This window comes from Physeter macrocephalus, unplaced genomic scaffold, assembly GCF_002837175.3.
Source record: "Physeter macrocephalus isolate SW-GA unplaced genomic scaffold, ASM283717v5 random_418, whole genome shotgun sequence".
Taxonomy (NCBI): domain Eukaryota; kingdom Metazoa; phylum Chordata; class Mammalia; order Artiodactyla; family Physeteridae; genus Physeter; species Physeter macrocephalus.
In genome coordinates this window covers 9278-34052 of record NW_021145704.1, presented here as the reverse complement: position 1 = coordinate 34052, position 24775 = coordinate 9278, and the positions used below count along the sequence as shown (strand labels likewise).

General features: G+C 50.9%; 1 protein-coding gene across 1 annotated transcript in view; it reads left to right on the top strand.

Annotated features, from left to right (window-relative positions):
- The window catches only part of LOC102992997 (C-type lectin domain containing 16A), a 36309-nt gene extending 23475 nt beyond the window's left edge, over window positions 1–12834 (top strand). The window contains exons 6-8 of the mRNA XM_028485494.2: window positions 904–954; window positions 4030–4158; window positions 12414–12834. Of these exons, the coding sequence (XP_028341295.2) occupies window positions 904–954; window positions 4030–4158; window positions 12414–12698 (465 nt within the window). The 3' untranslated portion in view covers window positions 12699–12834. The remainder of the gene's footprint in view (window positions 1–903; window positions 955–4029; window positions 4159–12413) is intronic.
- The last annotated feature ends 11941 nt before the right edge of the window (window positions 12835–24775 follow it).

The window sequence follows — 24775 nt, the reverse complement described above, 5'->3', positions numbered from 1 at the left end:
AAGAACTTTCAAGTTTACCTGTGGTTCTGATGACTGGAAAAACATACAGAGGACCTGTTGCTTTTCCCACAAAAAGCAACAGGTGTTGTGTGTGTGGGCGGGGGAGGGCGCTTAGGAGACAGGCCAGCTCTAAGAGCCCTGAAACGCTCAGCCAAGTCTCTCCTGCCCTCCCCCGCTGTGGGCCTATCCAGGGTGGTCATAATGACCGAGTGCATCAACTCATTTTGTCTTCCTATTGCACAGACGTGGGCTCTCATCCCAGTCTTGCAGTGAAACAAAGAGAGGCTCCAAGAGGTACGGCTGAGATTGGCCCCTGGTCTGTGTGTCTCAGAGCCAATTCCTCCCCGCCACCCTGTTCTGGGAGGGACCTCCGGGGCAGAGTCATCAGGGCTGCAGAAACTCCAAAACCCCAAAGGCGCGCCTCAAAAACAAATGGAACAAGCAGTATAATTTTAGAGTTAAGCATATTTAATAATACTCTTACATACTCTTCCTTTCAGAGGTGTGGAGCCTCATAGCTTTAACATGACAACCGAGATTCTTTTTTTCTCCAACCATTCTCAGCAAGCAGATGACGTTAAATACTTGAAACATTAACCCTTTTTATATTTTAATTATATATAAAGTTATTTTTGTTGTTTTTAATTAACTGCCTTGACACTAGAAATCTAACTACACATGCTTGAAAAAAAGGAGAAAAGCCTTGAGGTGCAGTTTGATATTTGGGCTTTCAGTTGGGTGTGTGTGTTCTTATTCACGTGTGTATTTCACTTCCTGGTGATTTACCAGAACTCGCTAATGAGAAACAGATGGCCCCAAAAGCCTCGAACTGGAGTTTATAATACTTGGTTGGTTATGGGGAAAAAATGTGCATAATCTTCTCTTTCCTTCCTTTCTTTTTAGGGAGAAGAAATCTTTTTGGACATGTTTGAAGATGAGTACAGGAGCATGACGGTGAGTGAGGGGCCAGATGCGCTTGTGGGTATGCAAAGCTTGTCCTGCCGAACCAGGGGAGAACTGGAGCTTTCCGTCCAAATGGCAGAGACTGGTGGGGAAGTGCATTGAAAACAGTGTCTTTTGATCCCCACCAGTGAAATTTCAGATGACATTCACTCCCCCTAAGTTGGGCTGAGTCATAAGATGGTTCAGAAAGATTCACTTTGATAGGAATAGCATTTGATTGAGGACTTAGTCCGTGTCAGGTGTGTACAGCATGTCGTACATGTGAAATCTCTTAATCCCCACGTCAGCCTGATGGGAGTCACCGCTATCATTATTATCCTGCTTTTGCCGATAAGGAAATAAGAGTCAGAGAGCTTGAGGGAGGTGCCCACATGTGCCCAGCCATTGAGGAGCAGAGCCGTCACCTCCCAGTGACCTGCCCTGCTCTGCATATTGTGCTGCCTCCTTCTTCTCTGTGCCACCAGAATGTTTCCGCACCTGGCTTTTCCTTGAACCTTCAGTGCCAGCCCGGGGTCTTCCCAGTCTTGCAGAAGATTGCAGGTTGCTCTGTTTTGTTCATTCGCCTCTGCGTCCCCAGCACCTGCCCCTTAGTTGACACTCAGTAGCTAGATGATAAATCGCCCTTTTCATGGACAAAAGAGTGAAGTGATTCGGGAACTTTACAATAAACCCAAGGGTTTAAAATGTCAAAAAGAAAAAGACAGCGTGTGCTGTGTGGCTCCCTGGCTCCCTGGCCCGTCTCTGGGCGCCTGGATGGCTGGGCCCTCACCACATCCTCGCTCACAGCCTGTCTGAGGCCTCGCGGAGCCTTTTCAAGGGAAAAGTGTAAATTGGTATAATTCACCTCCAGAAATGCCCCAGCAGTGACCAGGCCTCCTCTCGGTGCTATGTGAGCCACCCGTGTGTGCCTCACACCTTTGATGGCCACACCCCGTTATCCCCTCGACCCCCACAAAGAGTGTCTCAGTCTTCTACGCTTTGGACCATGAATTGGAGTGGAGTGGAGTCAGCAGTCAGCTGCCGTCTTATGTTATGGCCGTGACGTCCCCTTCCACAACGTAATTCTCCAGAAGTTTGGCTTCTTGTTTGGAAACGTAAGGCTCGTGTGTCACTTGACGACACAGAAAAGCTTGGGCTCCTAAACCCCTGCACAGTTTCTGCTTTTGCTGCTTACTAACTGGAACCCTGGGCGGGTTGCTTACTTCTGAGCCTGGATTTTTCCATCTGTAAAATGGGGCCCAGACCACACAGCTTTCCAGGCTGGTTGTGAAATACCTAAGGGCTGCCTCCTATAGAGGTTCAGCACCACGGATATTCGGTTCCCCTCCCTCCTGCCTTAGGGAGTTTCCTGGGTTTTGTTTGTTTGTCTCAGTGACACATTTATTGCATGTTTTGCGCAAAGCCTGGCACTCTAGGGAAGTAACAGCTGACATATACCCAGCACCCGTATCTGAGTCGTTAGCTCAGACTTAAGGAAACCAGCACTAAGCTCAGCGAAGTTGGGACAGGCTCCCGGGTGTTGCCAAAGCCAGGCCTTCACTTCTGACCCTTCACTGTTTCTCCTGTCACCTCTTGCTTCATGCAGAGGCATAATGGGCAGGAGTCCTAGAGGGGGCTTGTCGGGAGGTGGTTGAGAGCGGAGGGGTGGAGCGGAGGGAGCTGCGAGGGAGCCGAAGGCAGGCCGGGAAGGCCCTGCGGGAAGGCTGGTACCCCAGGCGCCCCAGGTGGGAGACAGGGCTCTGCCACCCCCACTCTGGCGTAAAGGAATAGCGACGGTGGACCTCAGGCCTTTGGAGGAAGGCTTCACGGGTCCAAAAGAAGCAGGTAGGCAGGGCGTGCGAAGGGGCTCCCTGTTCACCAGGTCTCTGGATGGCCGGACCCTCTCTACAGCTCTGCCTTGTTTAGTCAGCTTTATGTTACAGGAGGGAAAAAAGTGTGATATGATTGAAGCCCACTTTCTTAAAAAAGGAGACACGAAAAAGCTCATGATGCTTACAGGAGTAAAATTAATTCTATAGAATATTTACCTTTGTGAAATGTCATTCCTTTATGATGCCAGGTAAATGAAGTGTCAGTGTCCAACAACACGTGCAATTGAGGGGTCAGTACTGATGCAACAAAGTTCCAGGAGGGGAGGTGATGTTAGCATGTGTCTTGGTAATCGGAGAAGGCTTCCTGGAGGTGGTGTGGAAGGAGGCAGACAGCTCTGCCCTGGCTGGCCCAGTGGCTGTGGGCACGCGCCCTCCCTCTGAGCTCAGCAATCCCCCCTGTAGTATGGGACAGCCCCAGCACCCACACAGTAGGAGGTGAGCCCTGCAGGGGCCTGGCGAGTAGTAGGTGCTTGATAAGTGACTTGGTTCTGTTACCCCAGGTAAGAAGCCAGGGGGGCGAGGAAGGAAGGGGGAATGCGGGTTGTGTTGTGGAAATCATAGTGGGTCTGGAGCCGGGCAGGCCTGGGTCCGTGTCATGGTTCTGCCACCAGCCGGCTGAGTGCGCCCACATCCATTCCTTGGCTTCCCTGAGCCTCCGTTTTCTCCCTGCTGGGGTTGTTGGGAGGCTTGGACGGGGCCTACATGCAAAGCTGCTAGTTCTCTGCCTGCCCCGCAGTCAGGTCCCCTTAAACGGGGGCCACGTCGCTACGTCTGCTGTCATCGTATTGGAAGTGCCAGCGAAGGAGGCGGGCAGCAGTCAGGCTTCCGCACACAGGGCAGACCACCCTAAAGGGACCACCGTAAAGGGCTGGCCTCCTTACTGAGGCCCCTCTCCCTGCTGGGGGGAGGGGAACAAGAGGGTGAGAAAGAAGAGCTTTTCACAGCAGGGAGGCAGCTTCTCCAGAGTGTCTGAGCTGTCACTGCAGATGAGGGGATATCTGCGGCTTTGAAAACAAGGCACATCTCTCACATCTAGCTGCCTCGAGGCTTCACTCAGTCTGAATCGCGGTTGATGTGCTCTTTAATCGCAGTTGATGTGCTCTTTAATATGTGCAGATGGAGGTGAGAGGCCAGTGTCACCTGCCCCAGCACCTTCCTCCCTTCAGTGAGCTTCCCTCTGATGTCTGTCTTCTAGATGAAGCCCATGAATGTGGAATATCTCATGATGGACGCCTCCATCCTGCTGCCCCCAACGGGCACGCCGCTGACGGGCATTGACTTTGTGAAGCGGCTGCCGTGTGGTGACGTAGAGAAGACCCGGCGGGTGAGTGGGCGCTGGACGCAGCCTCTCCTGGGCTGCTGCCCACCAGGAGCACCTCCGGGGCGGGGGGTGGAGGGTTCCCGACCACATCCAGACCTGCCTTCCAGCGCACCTTCAGAAGAGCCAGAGCTCCTCCCTCGCACCCCGCCAACCAGGCCTAACTTCCCCAGGCGCGCTGCCCTTTGTTAAAGCAGAGATTGAAATTCCATCGTATCTGGCCCCGGATGCCGGATGTCGAGGTCAGTGGCCCCAACCCCAGAGCTCTGAGAGAGGAAGCAGGGCCGGGCTTCTGTGAAGGAGTATGGGGGGTGAGCAGTTGACATAGTGCAGGTGAGGCTGCTGTGAAATCAGCCCCGAGAGGCCGGGTCCCCCAGAGATGGCGTGGTGTTAAGGTATCTGAGGGATCTTGGGGGCGAGGCGCACGCAAATGCAATTGCTGGCCTGCAGGAGAGGTGTGTGAAGAGATTAGTTCTCAGAACCCAGCTGCAGGGTGTGCTTCTGTTATCAGCATTTTTTTTTCTGAAGCAATCTCCCAGGGCTGTACAGGGTATTTTATCTCCCTGGTAAGATCAGTTTCTTTCTTAGAAAGCACCATAACCTTTTCCTAGAAAATCGTTCCCTGGAGATGTGGCGGTTAGTGGATAAATTAGAGGAATTCGTTGCACTCGGCTCCCCCGTTATCAAGCTGCATCTTCCTCTGAGTTAATCCAAGTGTAACCAGAGTGGCAGAAGTGTTTTAACCTTTAGATTTTGAGGAGCGGGATTGACTTGCTGGATCCGCCTAAAGCAAGAGGATTCCATGGCCTTCCTGCTGGCAATTTTGCCTCAGATGCCTGGCCGGGTGGGGCTGGGGCACAGAGGAAGTTAGACCCGTGTCTGCAGTCAATCCACATTCCCTGCTGTCTGACCAAACCCACAGCCCTCACCGCAGGACCCACCCTCTCTCCGGGCCAGTGACGCCTTCCTTCCGTGTGCTCCCAGCCAGGGCTATGGGCCCCGTGGCCAGGCACACGATTGTTTGCGGGTGGCAGTGTTTGCACTGGGCATCCTTGGCATCGGCTTTTACGGGGGGATTGGTTCTGACAAATGCATGTCATGTCTGCACTCCTTCATGGAGTGGACATGCTCACCCTTAACCTTTGGTTGGCCTAGGAGATGCTCCCGAGCAGGGTAACGGCAACACACCCAGTCAAGCTATTGTATCCCCAGGCCAGAGAGGACCCCGTCCCCAGGTCCTCCTTGGACCCTGAGCCGGAAAGTCCAGAAGGTTGTGAACGTTGAGAGCTGCTGCTCTGGGTTGCATCCTGCCTTCTTTTCGGTCCACAGTCCGTCAGGTTTCCTTAACAGTCATATGAGCTCATAGCCTGTGTGATAAAGCAGATCATTCGTATCAGTTCTTTATATGAATTTCCTCACGTAATTCTACAACCACCCTAGAAGGTTGACGCTAGTATTATCCCCATCTTGCAGAGGGATAAACTGAGGCACGAAGAGGTCAAGTGATTTGCTCAAGGTCCCCCAGCTAATAAGTAGCAGAGCCAGAATTCAAGCCAGGCAGCATGGCCGTTCTGAACCCCTGCCTGCCGCGGCCACCTTCATTGTGTTTATTAGCCCCACTCCTCAAGGAATCAGAGTCTAGAGGGCGAGGTGGGAAGAGGCAGCGCCAGTCCATGGGCCAAGGCCGTTTCTAAAGGAACATGGGGTCAGGTCCCTAATCCTACCCGGGGAAGGAGGTGGAGCAGCACAGAGGGCTGGTCCTTGAGCCGAGACTGTGGGGAAGGGCTGTGCAGCTGGGGGAGGCAAAGGCCCAGAAAGAAGTGGCACATTCCAGCACCGCCGATGAAGAGGGGACCGTGGCTGGAGCCCACCGTGAGGGAGGCTACGTGGGAAGTGATGGGGCTGGGAGGAGCTGAAGGAGGCAGTTCCCAGAGGCCTTGGAGCCCAGCGAGGACCTTGGCCTTGTTGGCTGGTTCCTGGCATCATGTCCTGCTGGCTTGGGGCAAACGATCTTGAGCCACAGGGGAAATTCAGGGGTGAGGCGTATGGCAGAGGGAAGGTTGCTTGGGCTTTGGGGTTCCTGCTCCCTTCTGAGCCACTGTCTCACCCAGAAAGCAGCAGTGCCTGCCCTGCCAGGGTCCTCAGGAGGTCTCAGCAATAAGGCAGAAACACAAAGGCCAGTAGGTGCCTAAGGTTGGGGTTCTTCCTCCCTTGCCCTCACATCTCTCTTAGTTCAAGTTCCCAGGACTGTGCTGCCCACCTCCATTGCCCCAGATGGGCTGCATGGCCCAACTGCTAACTGAAGCACAGGCAGAGCCCCTGGGACATCTGGGCTTCCCTGGGGTCGCTTGTTTGGCCTTCGTCTGTCCGGTGAGTTTATAAAAGCAACTCTCAAGTCCCAGCATCCATGGGTTTAGAGCCAGGGAGAAGGTGGCAGGATGAGATAAAAGGGGGCTGGCCACCTCAAAGCAGAGCCATCCACCTGAGAGAAGCTTCCCTTTGTGACTTCCAGGATCCATTTCTGAAGGGGAATTTTGACCCCTCGCCCCAGTCCAGTTCCTGATGCAAGGCAGCTGTCTGGAATCCTCCAGAAGCTTAGCTCCTCGGCCCATTTCAAGCATCAGAACACAGCAGTGTGCTTTGAGTTTGAGCTAAAGGAAGTGTATGGTTTAGCAAGCAATTGAGGGCTTATGTGGTTTGTTTCATGTTCTTTGCTTGTATCCAGAGAACATTCCATCTCGTCCTGTTGGATTCAAAGGTTTTCCTTCCCTTTTTTTTTTTTTTTTTTTTCCTTCTGCCGAGTATAGACTTTTCTAACTTTTAGGAGGCTGACCCTTTTCAGAAATCCCACCCTTTATTTTCCTTAAGGACTTGTCAAAGTAGTTCAAACCACCCTTACTGGTAAATCATTCCTTCGTACGTTCGTCAAAGAGCCGCTGGCCTCCTGAGGGTGCAGGAGTGAGCAGGGCATGCAGCCCCACCTCGGGGCCTCTCATCGCGTGGAGAGAGGCAAAGTTTATAAACAAGTGTGATACCAGGCTGCAGTGAGGGCTCTGAAGGAAAGAGGGGGCACTGCTTTGGACAGAGTGATCAGGGGAAGCTGCTCGGCCAAGGTGACGTCTGAGCAGAGACCTAGAGAGTGAGAAGGAGCCAGCCAGGCAAAGATGTAAAGGAGGCACTTTCCAGACAGAGGGAGCAGTAAGTGCAAAGGCTGCGAGATGCAGAAGAGTAAGGCGTGTCCAAGGAGCCGGGTGACTGGAGCGGAGCAAGGGAAGGGGTTAGGAGAGGAGGGTCAGAGCCTTGCAGACCACGGGGAAACATCTGGCAATAAAGTCATGTTTTCCCTCTTGCCTTTTGCAAGTTACACCATTTATCCTATCAGTCGACATATTTATCAAGCATTTTCTAGGCACTGTGCTAGATGCAAGAATAGACAGAAAACAAATAATACAAGATAAGACCAAAATAGCAAGAGTGCCACTGAGCCATCCCAGCCAAGAAGGGAAATTCATGTTGAAATGAGGTCACAGGAACTACTGGCATCTGATGAGGACATGCTTGCAGAACCTTGGACTTGAGCTGGACCCACCCCACGTGGAAGGGCAGTTGAGAGAAGCAGTTAAGATAGAACACAGGCTCACAGACCAACCAAGGTTCAATCCCAACTTTAGCTGTGTGACCTTGAGCAAGTTACTTAACCTCCCTGAGCCTCAGGTTCCTCATGTGTCCTGCCTCTCAGGTCTTGCCCAGAGTAAATGGGAGAGAGCAGCTGTGAGGTGCCTGAAGAGTGGTAGAGCATTCTAGCATCTTGAGTGGGAAAGAAACAGAGTCTTTAATGATCTAAACCTACTGAAGCTTAATGCTAGAGGAAAGAGAGTTAGGGAGAGGACTTTCTGGTGAATACCCAAAACTAAATTTAAGCCACTAGCCATCTTTTTTTTTTTTTAAATATCTTTATTGGAGTATAATTGCTTTGCAGTGGTGTGTTACTTTTTGCTCTATAACAAAGTGAATCAGCTATACATATACATATATCCCCATATCCCCTCCCTCTTGCGTCTCCCTCCCACCCTCCCTATCCCACCCTTCAAGGTGGTCACAAAGCACCGGGCTGATCTCCCTGTGCTATGCAGCTGCTTCCCACTGGCTATCTATTTTACACTTGGTAGCTATCTTTATGGAGTAACCGTGGAAGCCATTATGAAATAAAGATATTTGCATGAAGTTTTATTTGTCCCTCTGTTCGTTCTGTGTCCCTGTTCCCTCGTAAAACCACAAACAGTTTTTGTGTTTATCGCTATTGACTTTGAGGAAATAGGCTATTTTGCTTTTACTCTTTGGATGTATATTATGCATTAAAGAAAATACAACAACATCTCATAAAGTTTCGAAAGTAGGGGGAAAGAATTTCCTGTGATTTCATCGCCCTAAACAAACAATACATTTTGTGTGTCTCCTCCCATTTTTGTTTGCAAACACATCTTTTCATGGTTGCGTGGGGCATGGACCCATGGACTTGCATTCATCCTTGCTGCTTTTCTCTCTCCATTGTAGAGCAAGAAGTTTTTCATACGGTGATACAGTTTTAATAAGCCTAATTTCTTACTGCTGCATAAAAAGTTCATCTGGTGACTTTTGCCATAATTTACTCAGGCATTTTCCTGCTGGTGGACATTTTGGTTGCTCCCAGTATTACATTATTTTCAACTAAACTGTAATGAGCAGCTTCACAAATACAGTGTTTCCTTTCTTTTGGCTTATTTCTTTAGGATAAGTTCCCAGAAGTGGAATTTCTGGTTCAAAGGGTATGAACATTTTTTTGTGTGACTCTCTACATATTGCCAAATTGCTTTCCCAAAGGGCTGTGCCCACTTTAAACTGCTTCAGCACTCTTTTAAGAGTGACTGACTTCCACGGCCTCGGTGGGCTCCTAACCTGAGTGACTGTCGCCTGAACTCATCAGCTTGCACACGCGGCAAGGGCAGCGGGAGAGAGGGCTCGGACCAAGTGTTGCTCCAGGGCTCAAGGTGTCCCCTCCACTATCTCCCACCCTGTGATCGGGGTGGTGGGCACTCCATTTCCAGAGCTCCAGCCCAGGCTCGGGGGATCCATGTGACTCGCCTGACCCCAGGATGAACCAGGGTCTGTCTGACTCGGAAGCCATCCCCCACCCCACTCATGGGGCTCTCCTTGCCAGGGCTTACTCCCAGCTGTGTGGAAGCAAACCGGAAAAGTCTCTTCTTTATATTTGAGCTTGGTCAGCCGTCACGCCTTTCCAAATCTAATCTCTTCTTCCAGAATCAGCCTTCGTATCATTCTATGAAAGCATCTCAAAGAATAAGGATGCCTCTTTCCTTTTCAGTAATACTTTTAAACTTGCACATTTATTTAGCAAAGTCAAGAAAAACACTCAGTAAAAGCCTGGGCCCTAATCCTTCAGTCTTTTGAAGGCAAAGGCATGTGGTTGGAAGAGCACAGACTTTGGAGTCTGGTTATTAGTTGAATCACCTTGGGCAGGCTGCCTAACGTCTCTAGGCTTTGGTTTCCTGTCTATAAAATGGGAACCATGCAGGGTTGTTAAAAGGCTCGAACGAGGTGACACACTACAACCCTCACCTGTACCTGGCAGGCCGTGGGTAAACAGAGGAAGCGGTTATTGTTTTAGAGAGCAGTGGGCTGGTCTGATGACCCTTATCCTGGTATCTCACCTTTCTTTTTTGGATTCTCAGAGTTGTGGGGCTGGTCACCACGCCTGCCAAACCCCATAGACGCCCATGGGAGCCCTGCTTTCGCCCAAGTGGAGTACTTGGCCCTGTGGGAACATGCCCTCACATTCATGGGTGTGGGCTTCTCACATGCTCTTCCTTAGGAGTTGGGGCAGGACACAGGAAAAGTATGATTGGGGGTGTTTATTTTGTTTTATATTTTTAATTATTTTCTTATTGTTATTATTTTGTATTCCTGGAAATATCTTCCATTTTGTTACTTGAAGAGCAAAAGCAGATGTTTTATCAAAAAGGTCTACCTTAGGAGCCAAATTCCAGGCTCCTTTAATGTTGGAAGGTTTCTGGTTTTCAGAGTGATCGGGCTGTAGAAAGCCACACACGTTTCTCCTTTCTCAGCCCCCAGCTTTGGTCCTGCTTGATTTCTTTGCCTTCAGAACTCTGAGAGGAATGGGTTTTTGACACAGAAAAACCCTTCTTCTGTTTTATTTCCTTTTTCTGTTTTATTTCCCCTCATCTCCAAGGTCAGGACTCCTTACTTGAGAGCTCAAACAGCCAGATAGTTTAAGTGACCTCCCACATCTTGGGCTTTCTGCACTTGGGCTGGGTTTGAATTCCCTTGTGTATATGCCTAAGTGACACAAGTATCAAACATTCCTGGTTTCAGTCCCCACCTCACCTCTGTCAAGTGTGAACTTGATCGCCCTGCCCCTCTCAGCTCCATTCCTTCCTGCTTAAAATCTTTACATTGCAATAAGGTGCCTATGGTGCCTGGCACGCAGTTGGTGCTTAATAAAGAAAACCTGTGTTGCTGGGTTTATAGTGAAACAACTCTTTCTTCTGATTATTACAGATGTCTTTATGAAGACTGCACTTTAAGACATTAAAAACAATCCGAGCAATGCCACCACCACCACCACCATTATCATATAAAAGCTTATCTTTTCTCTAGTGCATCTGGTTGACAGAGGAATACCTGACCTCAGAATAGGTCCGGGAGATAGGACTGTTCTTCCAGTTTTCTGCATTAGGAAATTAAGTAATTGGCCCAAGGTCTTCTGCCAGTTCTGGGCCAAGGCAGGGTTAGGATTTAGAGGTACCCACAGGCACCCTGGTTGTCTGGGTCATCGGGAGCCAGTGCAAGCCTGGCTCTTTGCGGGCAGTCATCTGTCCCCCCCCCCGCCTCTTGCTTTGGGAGGCACCTTGTCGTATAAAGGGCAGCCTCCCATCTCAGTGACCCAGGCCTACAGCCTCAGAACTTGGAAACAAGTGGACCCAAAAGCGGCTGCGTGGCTAACCAGTGGCGACAGTGGTTTGTCCCCATGGCCTCCCTGTGCCCAGATGTTGAGTGGCGGGAGTAAGGGGTGGCTGCCCCTTTACGGACCCCGTGCTGGCTGCTGCCCCACCAGGGTCATCGCAGAATCTCCCAGCAGCCCCGTGCGGTAGAGACTCCCGCCCCCATTTCACGCAGGAGGGAATGGAAGCTCGTGGGGGTCAGGGGCCTTGCCCGGTGTGGTGGAGCTGAGAGTCCAACGCAGACCTGTATGTCTGACTCAGGAGCCGTTTCCCTCGGGCAGGCCCACCAGCTACAAGTCAGGGAAAGTGGCCCAGAGGCCAGCTCCCCTGTGGCTGCCACTCCCCTTCCTGGCATCTTGTTGGTGGGCAAGTCAGCCCCAATCTAGGACTCAAGAGGAGGGTACCTCCAGAGCAGGCTAACCCCAGGGTGAAGGCTGCTTTCTGCATAAACTTGTCTGGCTTCCAAGGCCTGGGATTCTGCTTTGTTTCTGCTCTCTGGAAATGCCTGCTCACACTGGAGTCTGCCAAGACTCCTCCTCTATGGGCCAGGAATCCCTGTGCTGATGGGGGCCACCTCTGTCCCCAGAAAGCTGGCTGGGGAAGTCTGAGGGGCTCTCGGGGCACTGACATCACTGCGCACCTGCCAGGTGCCAGGTCCTCTGCCCTGTCAGTGGCACAGCCCCTGTTGTAAGGCCAAGGGGCCGAGGCTCCCGGGTGAAGGGCTGCCGGGTCTGGCCGGCCCTGAACCCCACCAGCATCTCACCTTCTGTCTCCCTCACCCCCACATTCAGTAGGTGGGTCCTTGAAACACTCATGATTTGGATTTCCAAATTCCGTGCTGGTTTAGTTGGAAGAGGCCTGGTTCTTGCCCCCCGTAGATGTGAGCCGGGGGCAGGTCACTTGGCCTCCTTGGGTCTCAGTGCCTCATCTGCAAAGCGGGGCTGCCTGCTGAGCAGGAGTGCCATGAAGGTCACATGACACTAGAGGAAAGGTCCTGGCGAGTGACAGGTGCTCAGTGAGGTGAAGTGGACCAAACCTGAGCTTGTGGATAATTGAAAACAGGGTGCATCCTTGATTGTTTTTTATCTTGGCTCTGAAAGCACCAGAACCATGTTACCGAGAGAGGGGGGCTTTATTTTGTTTGTTGTAAATCAAGAGTCACTGTGTGATTTCTCCATGTGGAGCATCTCACCAAAATGACTTCAGTTTCCATCTTCTCTGCTCTCCGAACTGTTGGTCCAGGCCATCCGGGTGTTCTTCATGCTCCGTTCCCTGTCACTGCAACTGCGAGGGCAGCCTGAGACGCAGCTGCCACTGACGCGGGAAGAAGACCTGATCAAAACGGATGACGTCCTTGATCTGAGTGAGTTGGTCACCCCAAGTCACGGCGGGGGGGGACACCACCAGGCTGGCTCACGCGTCACTCGGAGGGTCACGTGCGACCTGCATGTTGTACTGGGATTGATTCGTGACCGTGAGCTAACAGAGTGTGCTTGTCACACGAAACTTTCAAAGAAAGGGCCCTAGATTCTGGGCACTTGAAGTCAGTCTGTGGGCCCTGCTTTCTGGAGACCAGTGGGTGCTGTGCGGGGGTTTTGCTGAAAGATCTGTGCACGGTGATTGGGGTCTCAAGAGGGGGTGGGCACAGCTCCAGGATCCCCACCCTCCGTATAGTCATAGCAGCACCAGTCTGATTGGTTTTGTGTATTAAAGGTTGTCTGTATGATTTTAATGAGGATTCTGAAGGATTCTGCTGCTAAAAGAAAGAAAACTTTCAAAAATGCAAATCACCAGCATTTAGGTAAAGTTGATGGCTTTGGAAGCCAGAGAACCATGTGCTTAGCCTGCAGCCCTGGGCTTCTTATTTAACCACGCCGTACCTCAGTGCTCTACTCTGCAGTGTGAGGCTGAGATTTCAAGGAGACAGTGGGTATAAAGCCTGGTCATGTTCCCGTAACCCTTCTCATATTCATATAACACTCTTTTTCCTCTGTTTGCTGTGGGGCACGTGCACACTGACGGGCAAGATAGTTTTTTGTTTCTTAAAGACATTATGGTATTTTAGGACTCTTTGGTTATAAGAGACAGAAAACACAACTTAGACTAGCCTAAGGAAAAAGAAAGGGGAATTCGCTGATAACCACTGTAAAACCAGAAGTAGTTCTGCCTTCAGGCATGGCTAGATCTAGGGACTCAAGCAGTGTCATCAGGAAGCTGCCACCCTCCATCTCTCAGCTCTGCTTTCCTTTGTTCTGGCTTCATCCTCCAGAGGGCTCTCACCAAGTAGTGACAAGATGGCCAAGATCTGCTGAACTGGCTAAGCAGCACTGACAGAAACAGAGCTTCTCTTTCCCTATAACTTTTATAGAAGGGGGCTAGGCCAAGGTCACATGCTCAGCTGTGGTGCTGGGAGGTGGGACCTGTTCCTTTTGAACCCCATCACCTGGGGGTGAGGAAGGGAGGGGTCCCTCAAAGGAAAATCACAAAGAAGAGATGGGAGCTCGAGAGGCAGGGGCAGCAGATGGCCACTCTGTAGCGTCCGGTGATGAGAGGGCCCTTGTTTTAAATCAGCGTTATTGAAATATAGTTTACATCCAATAAAATTCACCAAGTTTTAGTGTACAACTGAATGAGTTTTAACAAAACTCATTCAATTGTGTGACCAGCAATTATGGTATAGATCATCGAGGGCTGGCTTTTGAGCCAGGTACCCCTGCCCTGCTCTGTATTCCCTCGGGCAAATGATTGAAACCACCACAGCTTCTGTTTCCTCACCTGTAAAATCAGGATGATCCTCCTTACATTACGGGGCTGTTTTGAGACTTGAGTGAACTGTAATATGAAATAGAACATGACCGAGCATAGTGCCTCGCATATGCGCAGGAAACCGGAGTGTCACCCAATAATCAAATGCGGTGGTGCCTATGAAGAGCAGGGCACGCTGCCTGACACATGGAAGGTTCTCGGTAAATGATTATTACGGGTTTTACCTGATTGTCCGACTCCTTTTTCTTGCCTCCTCTTGGTTTATGCTCTTTTTTCCTTCTCTCTTGGAAGGACAAGGAAGCTACGTCCCCTCTGTGCTCTATGCCCATCTTCTTTGGCCCTTTTCCCCCTTGAGAAATGGTCACAGGGGTTTCTGTAAAGATTTAAATTGATGGAATTGGCTGGAGAGACCCATAAACCCATCTTTCTCTGATTGGATTCAAGGAAAGAGAGAGAAACAGTGTGCTTTAAAGGGGGCCACTCCATCAAGGCAGCAAGAATGTTTGCATCCGTGAAATGGAATTAAATTTAATGCTGGGAATTCATATTCCCTCCCTCCTCCCGCTAGGAATGGCCTGCTGAAACAAAGGTTAAAAGTATTTCACTTATCAATTTTAATTGATTAGATTGCTAGTTGAGATCACTTAACTGAGCCTTTTTGGGTAGTTGGCCATTAAGAAAGTAATGGCTGTCTGTCTTTACCCAGCCTGATTGCAAATTATGTCTTTGCTAAAGAGGGTGCTGTCCAGAAAGTACTATGAATTATGGATTTTATGAGCATATGGTACTAGAGTAAGATACGCATGTGTTGACTTTTCTTTTTGGTGTTTATTCTTAAATGCTGGAGCTTCTCACCTTCCATTGGGGAAAAATTAACATGCTTTGCACTTCACAAAATGCCTTCCTGTGTATACTAAAAGTAGGAAACCTCCTAATGTAGGTGAAGGCATTCGTAGTTGCTGAATGTTGGAGGCTGGGCTTGCTTCCTATGAGGTCGTGTTTTGTCTCCCTGAAGCTTGAGGAAGCTGACTCAGGGAGAAGTGTTTGGGGGTTGGTCAACTTTTATTTAAGGTGATAGGGTCTGCTTAAAGGAATGCCAGCTCTGCAGCAGGAAGACACTTTAAGTGTATTTCCTAAACTTGTCACACTTTGATAAGAAACCACAGCATAAGAGCACTCAGAAGCCATCCCACATGTCCAGCAGCCGGTGGGGGCGGGGGGTGGGCCAGGTATGGCAGGTGACCTCTGTCAAGGTGGCTTCCAAAGAAGAGCATCAAAGAGGCCGTCACCCCTTCGGGAAAAAAAGTGAACTGTGCTGAAAGCCTGTTTCGTTTTCACTGGAAAGAAGTGTGGTGTGGGGAGGAGGTCAGTACTGGCAGCCATAAAGGAAGGCGGGGAAGGGGAGGGAGGGAAGGGGGAGGGAGGGAGGGAGGGAAGGGGGAGGGGAAGAGAAGGGGGAGGGGAAGGGAAGACTAGAGTAGACTTGACTAGGTAAAATCGATTCGATTTTAGAGGGAACATAGAGTCTCTGTACACCGCAGGCTTTAGCTTCAGTAGTTTTTGCCCTTGTGCTAACCCTCTTTTCCTTGGCTCCACCGTTTCTCCTTTAACCACCCCTGCTCCCCACCGCCCCCAGTGTGTTAAAGCAAAAGGAAGACATCATGTTACTGTGTCTATAAATACTTCTCTCTAACAGTTAAGGACTTTGGGTTTCTCTCCTTGATTGAACTGGTTGCCACCGTTGCAGATGGTGAGCTTGCCCAGCCCCGCCGCTGCTCTGGGTGGAGCCCGGAGACGGGCCCACGGCTCTCCTGTGTTCCGCCCACCTGGCCCCATTGACGTTTGATTTTGCAGCCCCTGCTGTAGTTGGAAGCAAGCAGCTTTGTGACCTTGCTCAGGGTCTTAATGCTCGTGAGGCTCAGTGGCCTTGCCTTTAAAATTGTTCTGAAAGACCTTGTGAGGGTGGCTGTTGAAGATCAAAAGAGATCACGTTCATGAAGCACGTGGCGCCCAGCTTGGCGCGTAGCAGGTGCTCAGTGAACGAGAGCTGGCGTCCCCTCAGCAGCTGCTGAATGAACGAGATAGAACTCATACTGCGGGGTGCTGAGGGGTTGGCATTTTCTGCTTTGACGACATTTTGAGGAGCGCATCCTGAAATATTTAAATCAGTTCATCACTCGTGTGGTGGCGCCGTCTGTGGGGGTAAGAAAGATGGCTCTGGCTGCGTGGGCCCAGGTGAAGGGCGCTGTACCTCATCCAGGCATCCAGGCGGGCGGGGCACTCCTGCACAGTCACCGCCGGGCCTGCTGACCAGCAGCCCAGTAGTGTTCTGAGGACAAGCAGAGGAGAAGCCAGGTTCCTGCCTGTCTGCCTGCGTCCAGATAACATGGGCAGTGACAGTAGGGGAAATTCCCCCATTATCCAAACACCCAAAAGAGATGCCAGGCAACCACCAGGCATCCTCAGGAAGCATCCATGTGGGCACTTGACATTTACATAGTCGTAACCGTACCATTTGCGGCACGCGCCTAATCTTGTATTCTGGTTTTTTAAATCCATTCAGCGAAACCCATCCATTAATTCAGCTACTTACTGAGCACCTGCTGTATGCCAGGCACAGTGCTGGGATCTAGGATGTCATAGTGAACTGAAGTCAGACTTGGTCTCTGCTCTGTGGTGCTTACAGATGGGGCCAAGGGGAAGGGACCATAAACAGGTGACGAAGTAAATACTAAAGGCACAATCACAGGTTGATTGAGGTGGCTCTGTGGAGGTGATGAACAGGGTCCAGGGCTAGAGAATAACTAGGAGAAAAGGCCTCATAGGCTGGCGAGGGAAGCTTCTCTGGAGAGGCACAGGCAAGGAGGGACCAGAAGATTGCATGAGAAAATGCAGAGATGAGGCCTGGGAGTTCGAGAAAATGTCAGAGCAGGAGGCGAAGGCGAGAGTGAGCTTGGTGTGGCCTCCCAGAATCCTGGAGGAGGCCCGTGCGGCTGGAAGGAAAGGAGCAGGGGAGAGAGGGGCTGCGATGAGCAGGATCTCAACTCCAGTGCAGTGGGAAGCCATCAAAGGGTGTCCACGGGGACAGCCATCCCGAATGTGCACTTCTAGAACCGGAACTGCTGGGTCAGACGGTGCCAGCAGAGGCCTGTGAGCCATGTCGAGGGTCTGGAGAGGCCACGTAACCTAGTGGTTATGAGCGTGGGCTCGGGAGCTACGCTGTGCCGGGAGAAATCCCAGCTCGGCCCCTTGCCACCTGCCAGCGTGTGACCTTCAACGGGTAACTTAATTTCTTGGCGCTTCAGTTTCGTCGTGTGTAAATGGGAGCTGTTGGGACGAGTCAGTGAGTCAGGGTATGTGGCACGCCTGGCACACTCATAGGGAGGCCAGTTAGGAGGTTGTGACAGGGCCAGTGGCAGTGGGGAATGAGGCGTGGGGATGCAGCCTTCCCCCCTGCCACGTGGGAGCAGGCTGCTCCATCCTGGGGGCAAACACCTGGGGCTCTTCCTTGTCTCCCCTCCTTCTCTCAAACTCAACTTCCTGTTGGTCAGCACACCTAGGCCACGCTTCCCTCCAGATATATCCGGGATCTGACCGTCTCTCCCAGCTCGACCCCTCAGCGCCTGGCTTGCCATCATCTCTCACCTGCACTGTTGCAGCAGCCTCTTAACCGGTCACTGGCTTCTGCCTGGTCCCCTACAGTTTATTCTCGACACTGTGTGCAGTGTCATCCTCTTAACACGTTAAGTCAGATCATGTCCTTCCTTTGCTCAAAGTGGCCTCCATCCCACTCTGACGAAGAGGAGAGATGTTTACAGGGGCCTATGAGGCTGGGCATCACCCGATACCACCTGGCTCTCTCTGCATCCTTGCTGTTCTTCAGACACACCAGGCATGTTCCCACCACGGGCCTCCGCTCTGGCTGTGTTCCCCCCCCGCCCGCCTGCAGACCGCTCATGCCCCAGAGCAAGCACAGCTATGGGCACGTACAAGGCCCACGACGCCCACATGTGGCAATCATACTCCAGATTCTCCATCTACGTTGGAATTCTGGACCAACCCCACTCTCTTTATTATCCTCTTGTTAATGAATGTGAATGTGAATGTCACATAGTCCCTGTTTCCCCAGTTTCCAGCACTCTGTGTGCTTCGTCCTAACGCCCTTGCAGGCGAGAGCTTTTAGACAAAGTGGACATCTCTGGCTGTACTCATCTGAATGCCTAAAGAGTCGTTTCCAGCAGGAGTATTGTGAAGGTCCCTAACAAGCAAGTTATGTGGTTTGATCGTTAAGTCCGTGAAAATGTGAGCTCGTTGATTTGCTTCTCTTGCAAGGCCAAGGCTAGTTTTGTGGTCCTGTCAGTTCTGGAAAATCCTCTATGTTGCCTTATTTTGCCGATGGCCCAGTCACTGTCACGTGCCTCATCTTGGCAAAAATGAGAAAGAGCATAAATAACAAAGACTCTGAAAGACAAACCCAGAATGCGGGACACTTAGACAACTTTTCACAGATGGGAGTGTCAGGGAAGAGCAAAGAGAATGGAGAGGGCCAGGGTACTGTTCTAGATTACTGAAATGGAAGAGACATGACAACTGTCGCCTGAGATTGGATCTTGGATTGAGGAATAAAAACAAAGTAGCTTTACAGGGCTTTTTTTGTGAAATTGGAAAAATTTGCACATAGATTGCGATTGGATAACGTAATCGGGATCAGTATTACCTTTCTTGGGGGTGTTGATGGCATTGTGGTTCTGTGGGAGAATGTCCTCGTTCTGAAGAGTTTAGGGGTGAAGTGCCATGCTGCTTACAACTTTGGAATGAGTCACAGGATAAAAATGTGTGAGTGTGTGGGTATAGTGAGGGAGGAAGCAAATGCCACGAAATATTAACCATTGATGAGTCTAGGTTAAGAGCATATGTGTGTTTATTGTACTGTTCTTTAAACTTTTTTGAAAGTTTGAAATTTTTCAAAACAAAAGCTTAATGAAGTGGAAAGAGAGAAATCAAGTCCTTGAAAAGTCCAGCATTTAATTAACAAGGAGTGTAACGTTTAGGATTCGGGGCTCTGGATTCAGAAAAACCTGGGTTTGAATCCCAGCTGTGTGACCTTGAGCAAACTGGTTAATCTCCCTGAGCCTTTTCCTCATCTGTGAAAGTGGGGAGACGATACTGCCTGCTTCAGAACTGTTCTGTTGGTAAAGAGCGGATCCATCAAAAAAACGCTCCGCATCATCCTCAGCGTGCGAAGGCGTTGCTAGGGGCAACGGTCATTAGCATTCTTCACTTGGACTGCACGCTGGGCCCGGAATGAGTCTTCTGAACTAGCAGGTGCTCTTTAGGAGTTCTGAGAAAGCGAAGCCTCATGACTGTTTCCATCCAGGGGATACACTGAGAAGTGGAGGAGGTCACACAAGCTTGTTAATTAGATAAATTTCTTGGAGAGATGACTTTCAGGAAAGTGGGTGCCCGCTAACTGGAGAAGAACTGAAACCTGTAAGGGAGGCTTGATTCAGACCCAGATGACTCCTCAGGGACAACTTAGTTCAAGCCTTCAGGCCTGGGGCTCCGGAGAACTGGTTTGTTTTGTGCTGACGCTGAAGAGGACTAATGTTGTTAGCGTGAAACCCGAGAGGCAAGTCTGGATGTGGCATTTGAAGTCCCATCTCAGGCCAGCGTGGTTTTGGGGCTCTTCGGCCTGCACTCCCCCACCGTGTTTTGTCTTTAAAGGGGATACGGTCCATGCTAGGTCTCTTCACATCCCCACCCGCTGACTTGGAACCACTCCTGACCCTGCTCCGACCCCAGGGCCAGGGGGTCAGCAGCCATCCCACCTCTGCAGCTCTGCCCCCTCTCCAGCCCAGACTCTCTGTGCCCAGTGTCTTCCATGTGGGATCCCAGCCCATGGCCTTGCTCCACATTGGTCCATCTACCCTGCTGCTGTGTCTGAAAGGCAAATCTAGCCCACACTTGTAGATTTAACACATCACTTTCCCCACTTGTAGATTTCAGAGCCCCTGGCCCTCCGTCTCTGCCTTATGTCTCCCTGCATATGAGCCCACCTGCCTGTGGTGCTGCTTGCAGGTTCCTAGACACAGCCTTCCTGCCATTCCCCTCTGCCGGGCCTTTGCCCAGGTGGCCCCTCTGCCAGGCTTGCCCTCCCAGCCCCGCTCCCAGCCTCCCTCTCCTCAGTGCTGGGTTGGGTAGCCCTCCTCCTCCACCCTCTCCAGGCACACCTCAAACATGCACTTAGCACTTTGGTTTTCTATCCCTAGTGCCTGGCACAGGGCCTGGCACATAGTAGGCACTCAAAGAAGGCTTGTTGGATTGAACTGATTAAAGCTTTAGCCCTCTCTTAAATTATGCATAAGCACTTAAGGCACTTTCATTAACATGAAAGTGGCACTTCTAAAGGTTGTCTTGAGTAATTTGAGGCAGGTGGACTGTGAATGGAAGGCATGATGTTGGTTCATCGTTACCATAACATTTGAATAGTCAGGTTCCCAATGCAGGCTTTTTCCCCCCTGTTGAAATATACCAAGAATCTTAAACCCACCTTGGTATTTTCTAAAAATGTAGATTGTCCTAATTTCAACAGTTGAGCTATTCCAAATCATTTTACCTAAGGGATAACATAACATGCTGCTCTTTTTTTCCCTACCCTTCTTTGAAACTAGAACCCTGAACTAGACTGATCAGAAAAAGTCACGTTTGAATTAAACCACCAATTCTCTAAGGAAACGGAAAACATGGAATTAACAGCGTTTCCCGCCCCCAACCCCATGAATTAGGCTGCTTCTCCATGTGCTTGATGAATAATGTTGCTGGCCCCTTTTCAGAAATGAAGTAGAAATATGGAGAAATGAAATTTGTATCTTATAAAGTGACTGGAAATGTGATTATAATACAGCTGTCAGTTTTGTTCAAGTGGAAAATTTTAAAGTAAATCCAGTTGCAGCAGCATTATTTGGTTCTTTTAAAGCAGAGTGATGTAGCCGTTTCTTACGTATTGATTATTTGATTGGTACCTGTCTGCTGGACCTTTTTTTTTTTTCCTCAGTAGCACTCATTGATGTGGTTTAATGTATATTCCTGTAATCTTTCCCAGTTTTATAAACTTACAATCAAAATTGAGCTACATTAGAGAGACATGTTCTGCTGAAATCACAAGGTCACCTAATGGCTGTGCCCTCTGTTGTTGGTTATGTATTAAAGTAGTCCTAGACAGTTCTGAAAAAGACAAAAGTTATTATTTTTTCCCTCTGCAAAGCAGAATTTCTAGATTCCGTTCTGTGCATTGGGGAGATGAGGTGTTTGAGTGTAGAGACTGGGTTTTGAGCTTTCTCCTTCTTTGCCTGTTAAAATGATTGTTTCTGCTGAAGGCACGCTACAATTTAAGTATTTTTTTTCCAAACCCCAGTCCTTCTCAGGCATTTGAAAATGGGGCCACGGTTTTGATTTCTCTGATCACAGGAGACCTGTGGCTTAGATTTGCTAAAGGAACGTCTTCCGAGGCATGTCACACCCTTGGGAAGTGGTTGTGGCCGCATCTCAGGGCAGCTGGGAGAGTGGATGGGCGTCCAGGTCGTGGTGGGGTCCCAGCTTTAGCGCTGTCAGACTCTGTGTCAGACATGACTATGCCCCCCTAACCTCAGATCTCTGTCTGTACCTCACGGGAGAGATGCTGCCTGCCGTGCTGAGCACAGTGCTTGGTGACTTTATGGGGCCCAGCCAGCAGAGGCCAACAGAGTAGCCCCTCGTACTTGACCATCTTTCCCTGTCAGCAGACGGAAGTTTGGTCCTTGTAGTCACTCGGGCCAAAAGCCTTGGAGAACCCTACCTCCTCTCATCCCTTCAACCAAGCTCTGCCAATTCTGCCAGTTCAGGCATCAGATAGATCCAGAATCTCACTCCTGCTTAGAGCTTCAGCGCCTCCACCCTGATCTGAACTCTGGAAGCCACCCTGTGACTGGCGTGCATCTTCCTCCACTGCCCATTCTCCCCTCTCCTTCGTAAAGTGGCCCCTCCAGAGTCCTGCCTGGGTTCTTCAGAGCCTGCGTGAAGAGGCCCCCCCCCTCCCCCTTCTCTCCCTCCTCTGCTCTTCCAGTCACAAGGCTCACAGGTGAGTCCTGCCCTGGGCACTGAAGCCAGCCTCCGTGATCACTTCTTTACTTCTGGCTGATGGCACAGCGGTGGCGGCGAGCTGCCACAGGAAACAGAAATTCGTGGGGTAGTGGGGTTGAGGGTTAACGTTGAGTTTCAAGACATCCCTCGCTCCAGCCCGCTCGGCGAGGCTGTCTGGGGCTCTGCCTGCACAGGCCTCCCCACCCCGAAGCCGCCGGTTCCTGCTCACCTCCACCGCCCTGCCTTGCCGCCAGGGACCACATGGGATCCAGTGACTGCTCAGGCCTTGGAGCGGAGTGTTGGCCTCTGGCCCCACTCTCTGATTAACCACAGAACCCCCAAAACAAATCTCTGGGGAGACTGAAGCAACGACAGACAGCGTGACCTTTACCAAAGGTCTGTGACAGGCGCAGGCGCCTGCCCTGAGCCTGCCATCTCCCTCGGCCCAGGACACTGGTGCCCCCGTCTCCAGCACCTGTCCTGCTGCCAACCCTTCTCTGCTTTCAGCCAATCCTCAGCCTCCAGCCCACCCCGGTCCCGCATTAGAGACCAGGAATGGGGGGAAAGGGACCAGCACCTTCCTCCACCTCTTGCTGAGGAGGGAGACGTGTTGCATTCAGATGAGGCAGAAGTCCTAGGAAGGTTGGCACCTAGAGTCCTAAGTATGTTTTGAAGTCGAGGCATGGGAAGCAACTGGAATAACGTGGACTAGACCATTGAATCTGCCTTAAGAGAATGTCCTGATTAAAGACTGAAGGAGTCCCATGGGGAGGATCGCCCTCTTCCCAGCACAGCAAGCCGTCTGCACTGATTTTTCCAATGAATGTCAAATGTAGTTTGCTCTGCTGAGCTTTTGAGAAATGTACGGAGTACTGATCTTGGGACACTGAAATGCTTAAATTGTCATTTCCACTTTGACCTGCCTGGAAATAGAAGCGAAAATTGGTTTGCCATGCTGCCCTGCCTGTGGCTGCGTATCAGAGGAACTGCCCTGGGGGTGGCTCACTTGCCCCTAACTCTGCAGGCCATGGTGGGGACGGAGCGGGCAGTCTCTGGCCCAGGGCTCCCTGTATCAGAACCTGCCATGTGTCTCAGAATCACTTTAGGAGTTTCAAAAACTATCTGTGCCCAGACCCCACTCCAGAAGGTTCTGATTCACTTGTTCTGGGGATGGGCCCTGGCCTCTCTAGTTGTAAGTGCTCCCTAGAGGATTCCATCGTATAGCCGGTGTTGCAAAACATTGGGTTAGACAGAATGAGGAAATTTCTGGAACTTAACACTTGGTCTCTGCTTTGCTGATCTTCATGAATTCCAGTTCCCTCTCGGAGCTCTCCTTACCCACCTCCTAATCAACCGGATGTCACCAGGGAGGCTGGCTTTGTGTCATGATGCAACGGCCACATCTCTCTCTGGGTTCTGAAGTCCACCTGTGAGGTGGAAAGCTTGTGCCGTGCAGGTTACCCTTACAGATCCCTTGGGAAGGTGAAGCATAGGAGAGTCATGTCCCTCAGTGAGCCAGCACAGCCAGTCTTCACTCCAGGGCTGAAACTGACCTGGCCTGAGCACCAGAGGAAGAGGAGGTTGGCTTCCTTGTGTGAGCGCGCAAGTCTTTACCTGGGAGCGTCTCGCTGGGCACTGGGAGGGGCCCCTAGGGTAGAGGCAGGAGAGCCTGAGGACCCTCGAGGGAGGCACCGAGTCTCACCTGCTCCTCAGGCTGTGCTCCTTCAGTGGGGTGGCAGCCAGAGCAGCCGCAATATCTAAACTTAATTTCTCTCCCCACTCCCTTCCTGAATGCAGTTGAGTTTGTGTAAGTTAACCGTGCATGCAGTGTGCTTCTGCCTTAGTTGAAGGCAGATCACGTCACCTCTCCAGCCTGGGGCACCTTGTTGGAGAGACGAAGCGCCTAGTGACCGGCTGGGCCTCCTAGACCGCCACCCCAGCCCAGCCCTACTGCTCCATCCGATGCACGCGGGCTGGGCGAGAACCACCCTTGCCGACCCAGCAGTCTCTGCAGCACTGAAGGCCCAGCCCGTTCCTAACTCTCCAGGTGTCCTGGACCAGCGCCAGGCCTGGAAACAGCCTGCTGTGCTTCAGGCACAGTCGTAAAAATGCCTTGGGAGCAGACAGCCAGACCAGGAGGCTCAGGAGCCGTGGACTGAGCCTGCCTTTCCGGGTCTCCCCACTGTTTAAATTGTTTTGCTTATAACTGAGAGCTAAACGTCCTCATCCCATCTTCCCTTCCTTCCTCCCTTGGTCTGCTCAGGGCCGCCATTTTTTTATACCAGGTTCAAGGTGAAGTAGATCTTTCCTCTCCCTGCCAAATCCTTGTGCAGAAAAGCCCTATGCAGCTTCCTGGTTTTCAGTTTGGCACATCCAGTTTATCTTTTGCATTCATCTGTTTCATCACCCAGACCTTTGAATTTTATAATATGCTTTACATTTTTCTAAGTACAGTCGGGGTTTTCCAGAGCTGTGCAAAGCCAGGAAATAGGCATGTCGTTTAAATAACTCCAGTTAACCTTTAGCCTGTAACTGGTGCCTCATAAAATGTGCCTCCCTCCCAGTGATGGCTTGAGTTCTCCAGAGCAGCAAAATTGATGAAAATCTACCGCTTTCTCTGTTCCCCGCTGGGCCCCCTTCCCTTTGCTCCCTTCAGCCCGATGAGCCCCAGCACCAGACTCATACAGAGGAGCTGGAGGTAGAAACATGAGGGCCAGGCA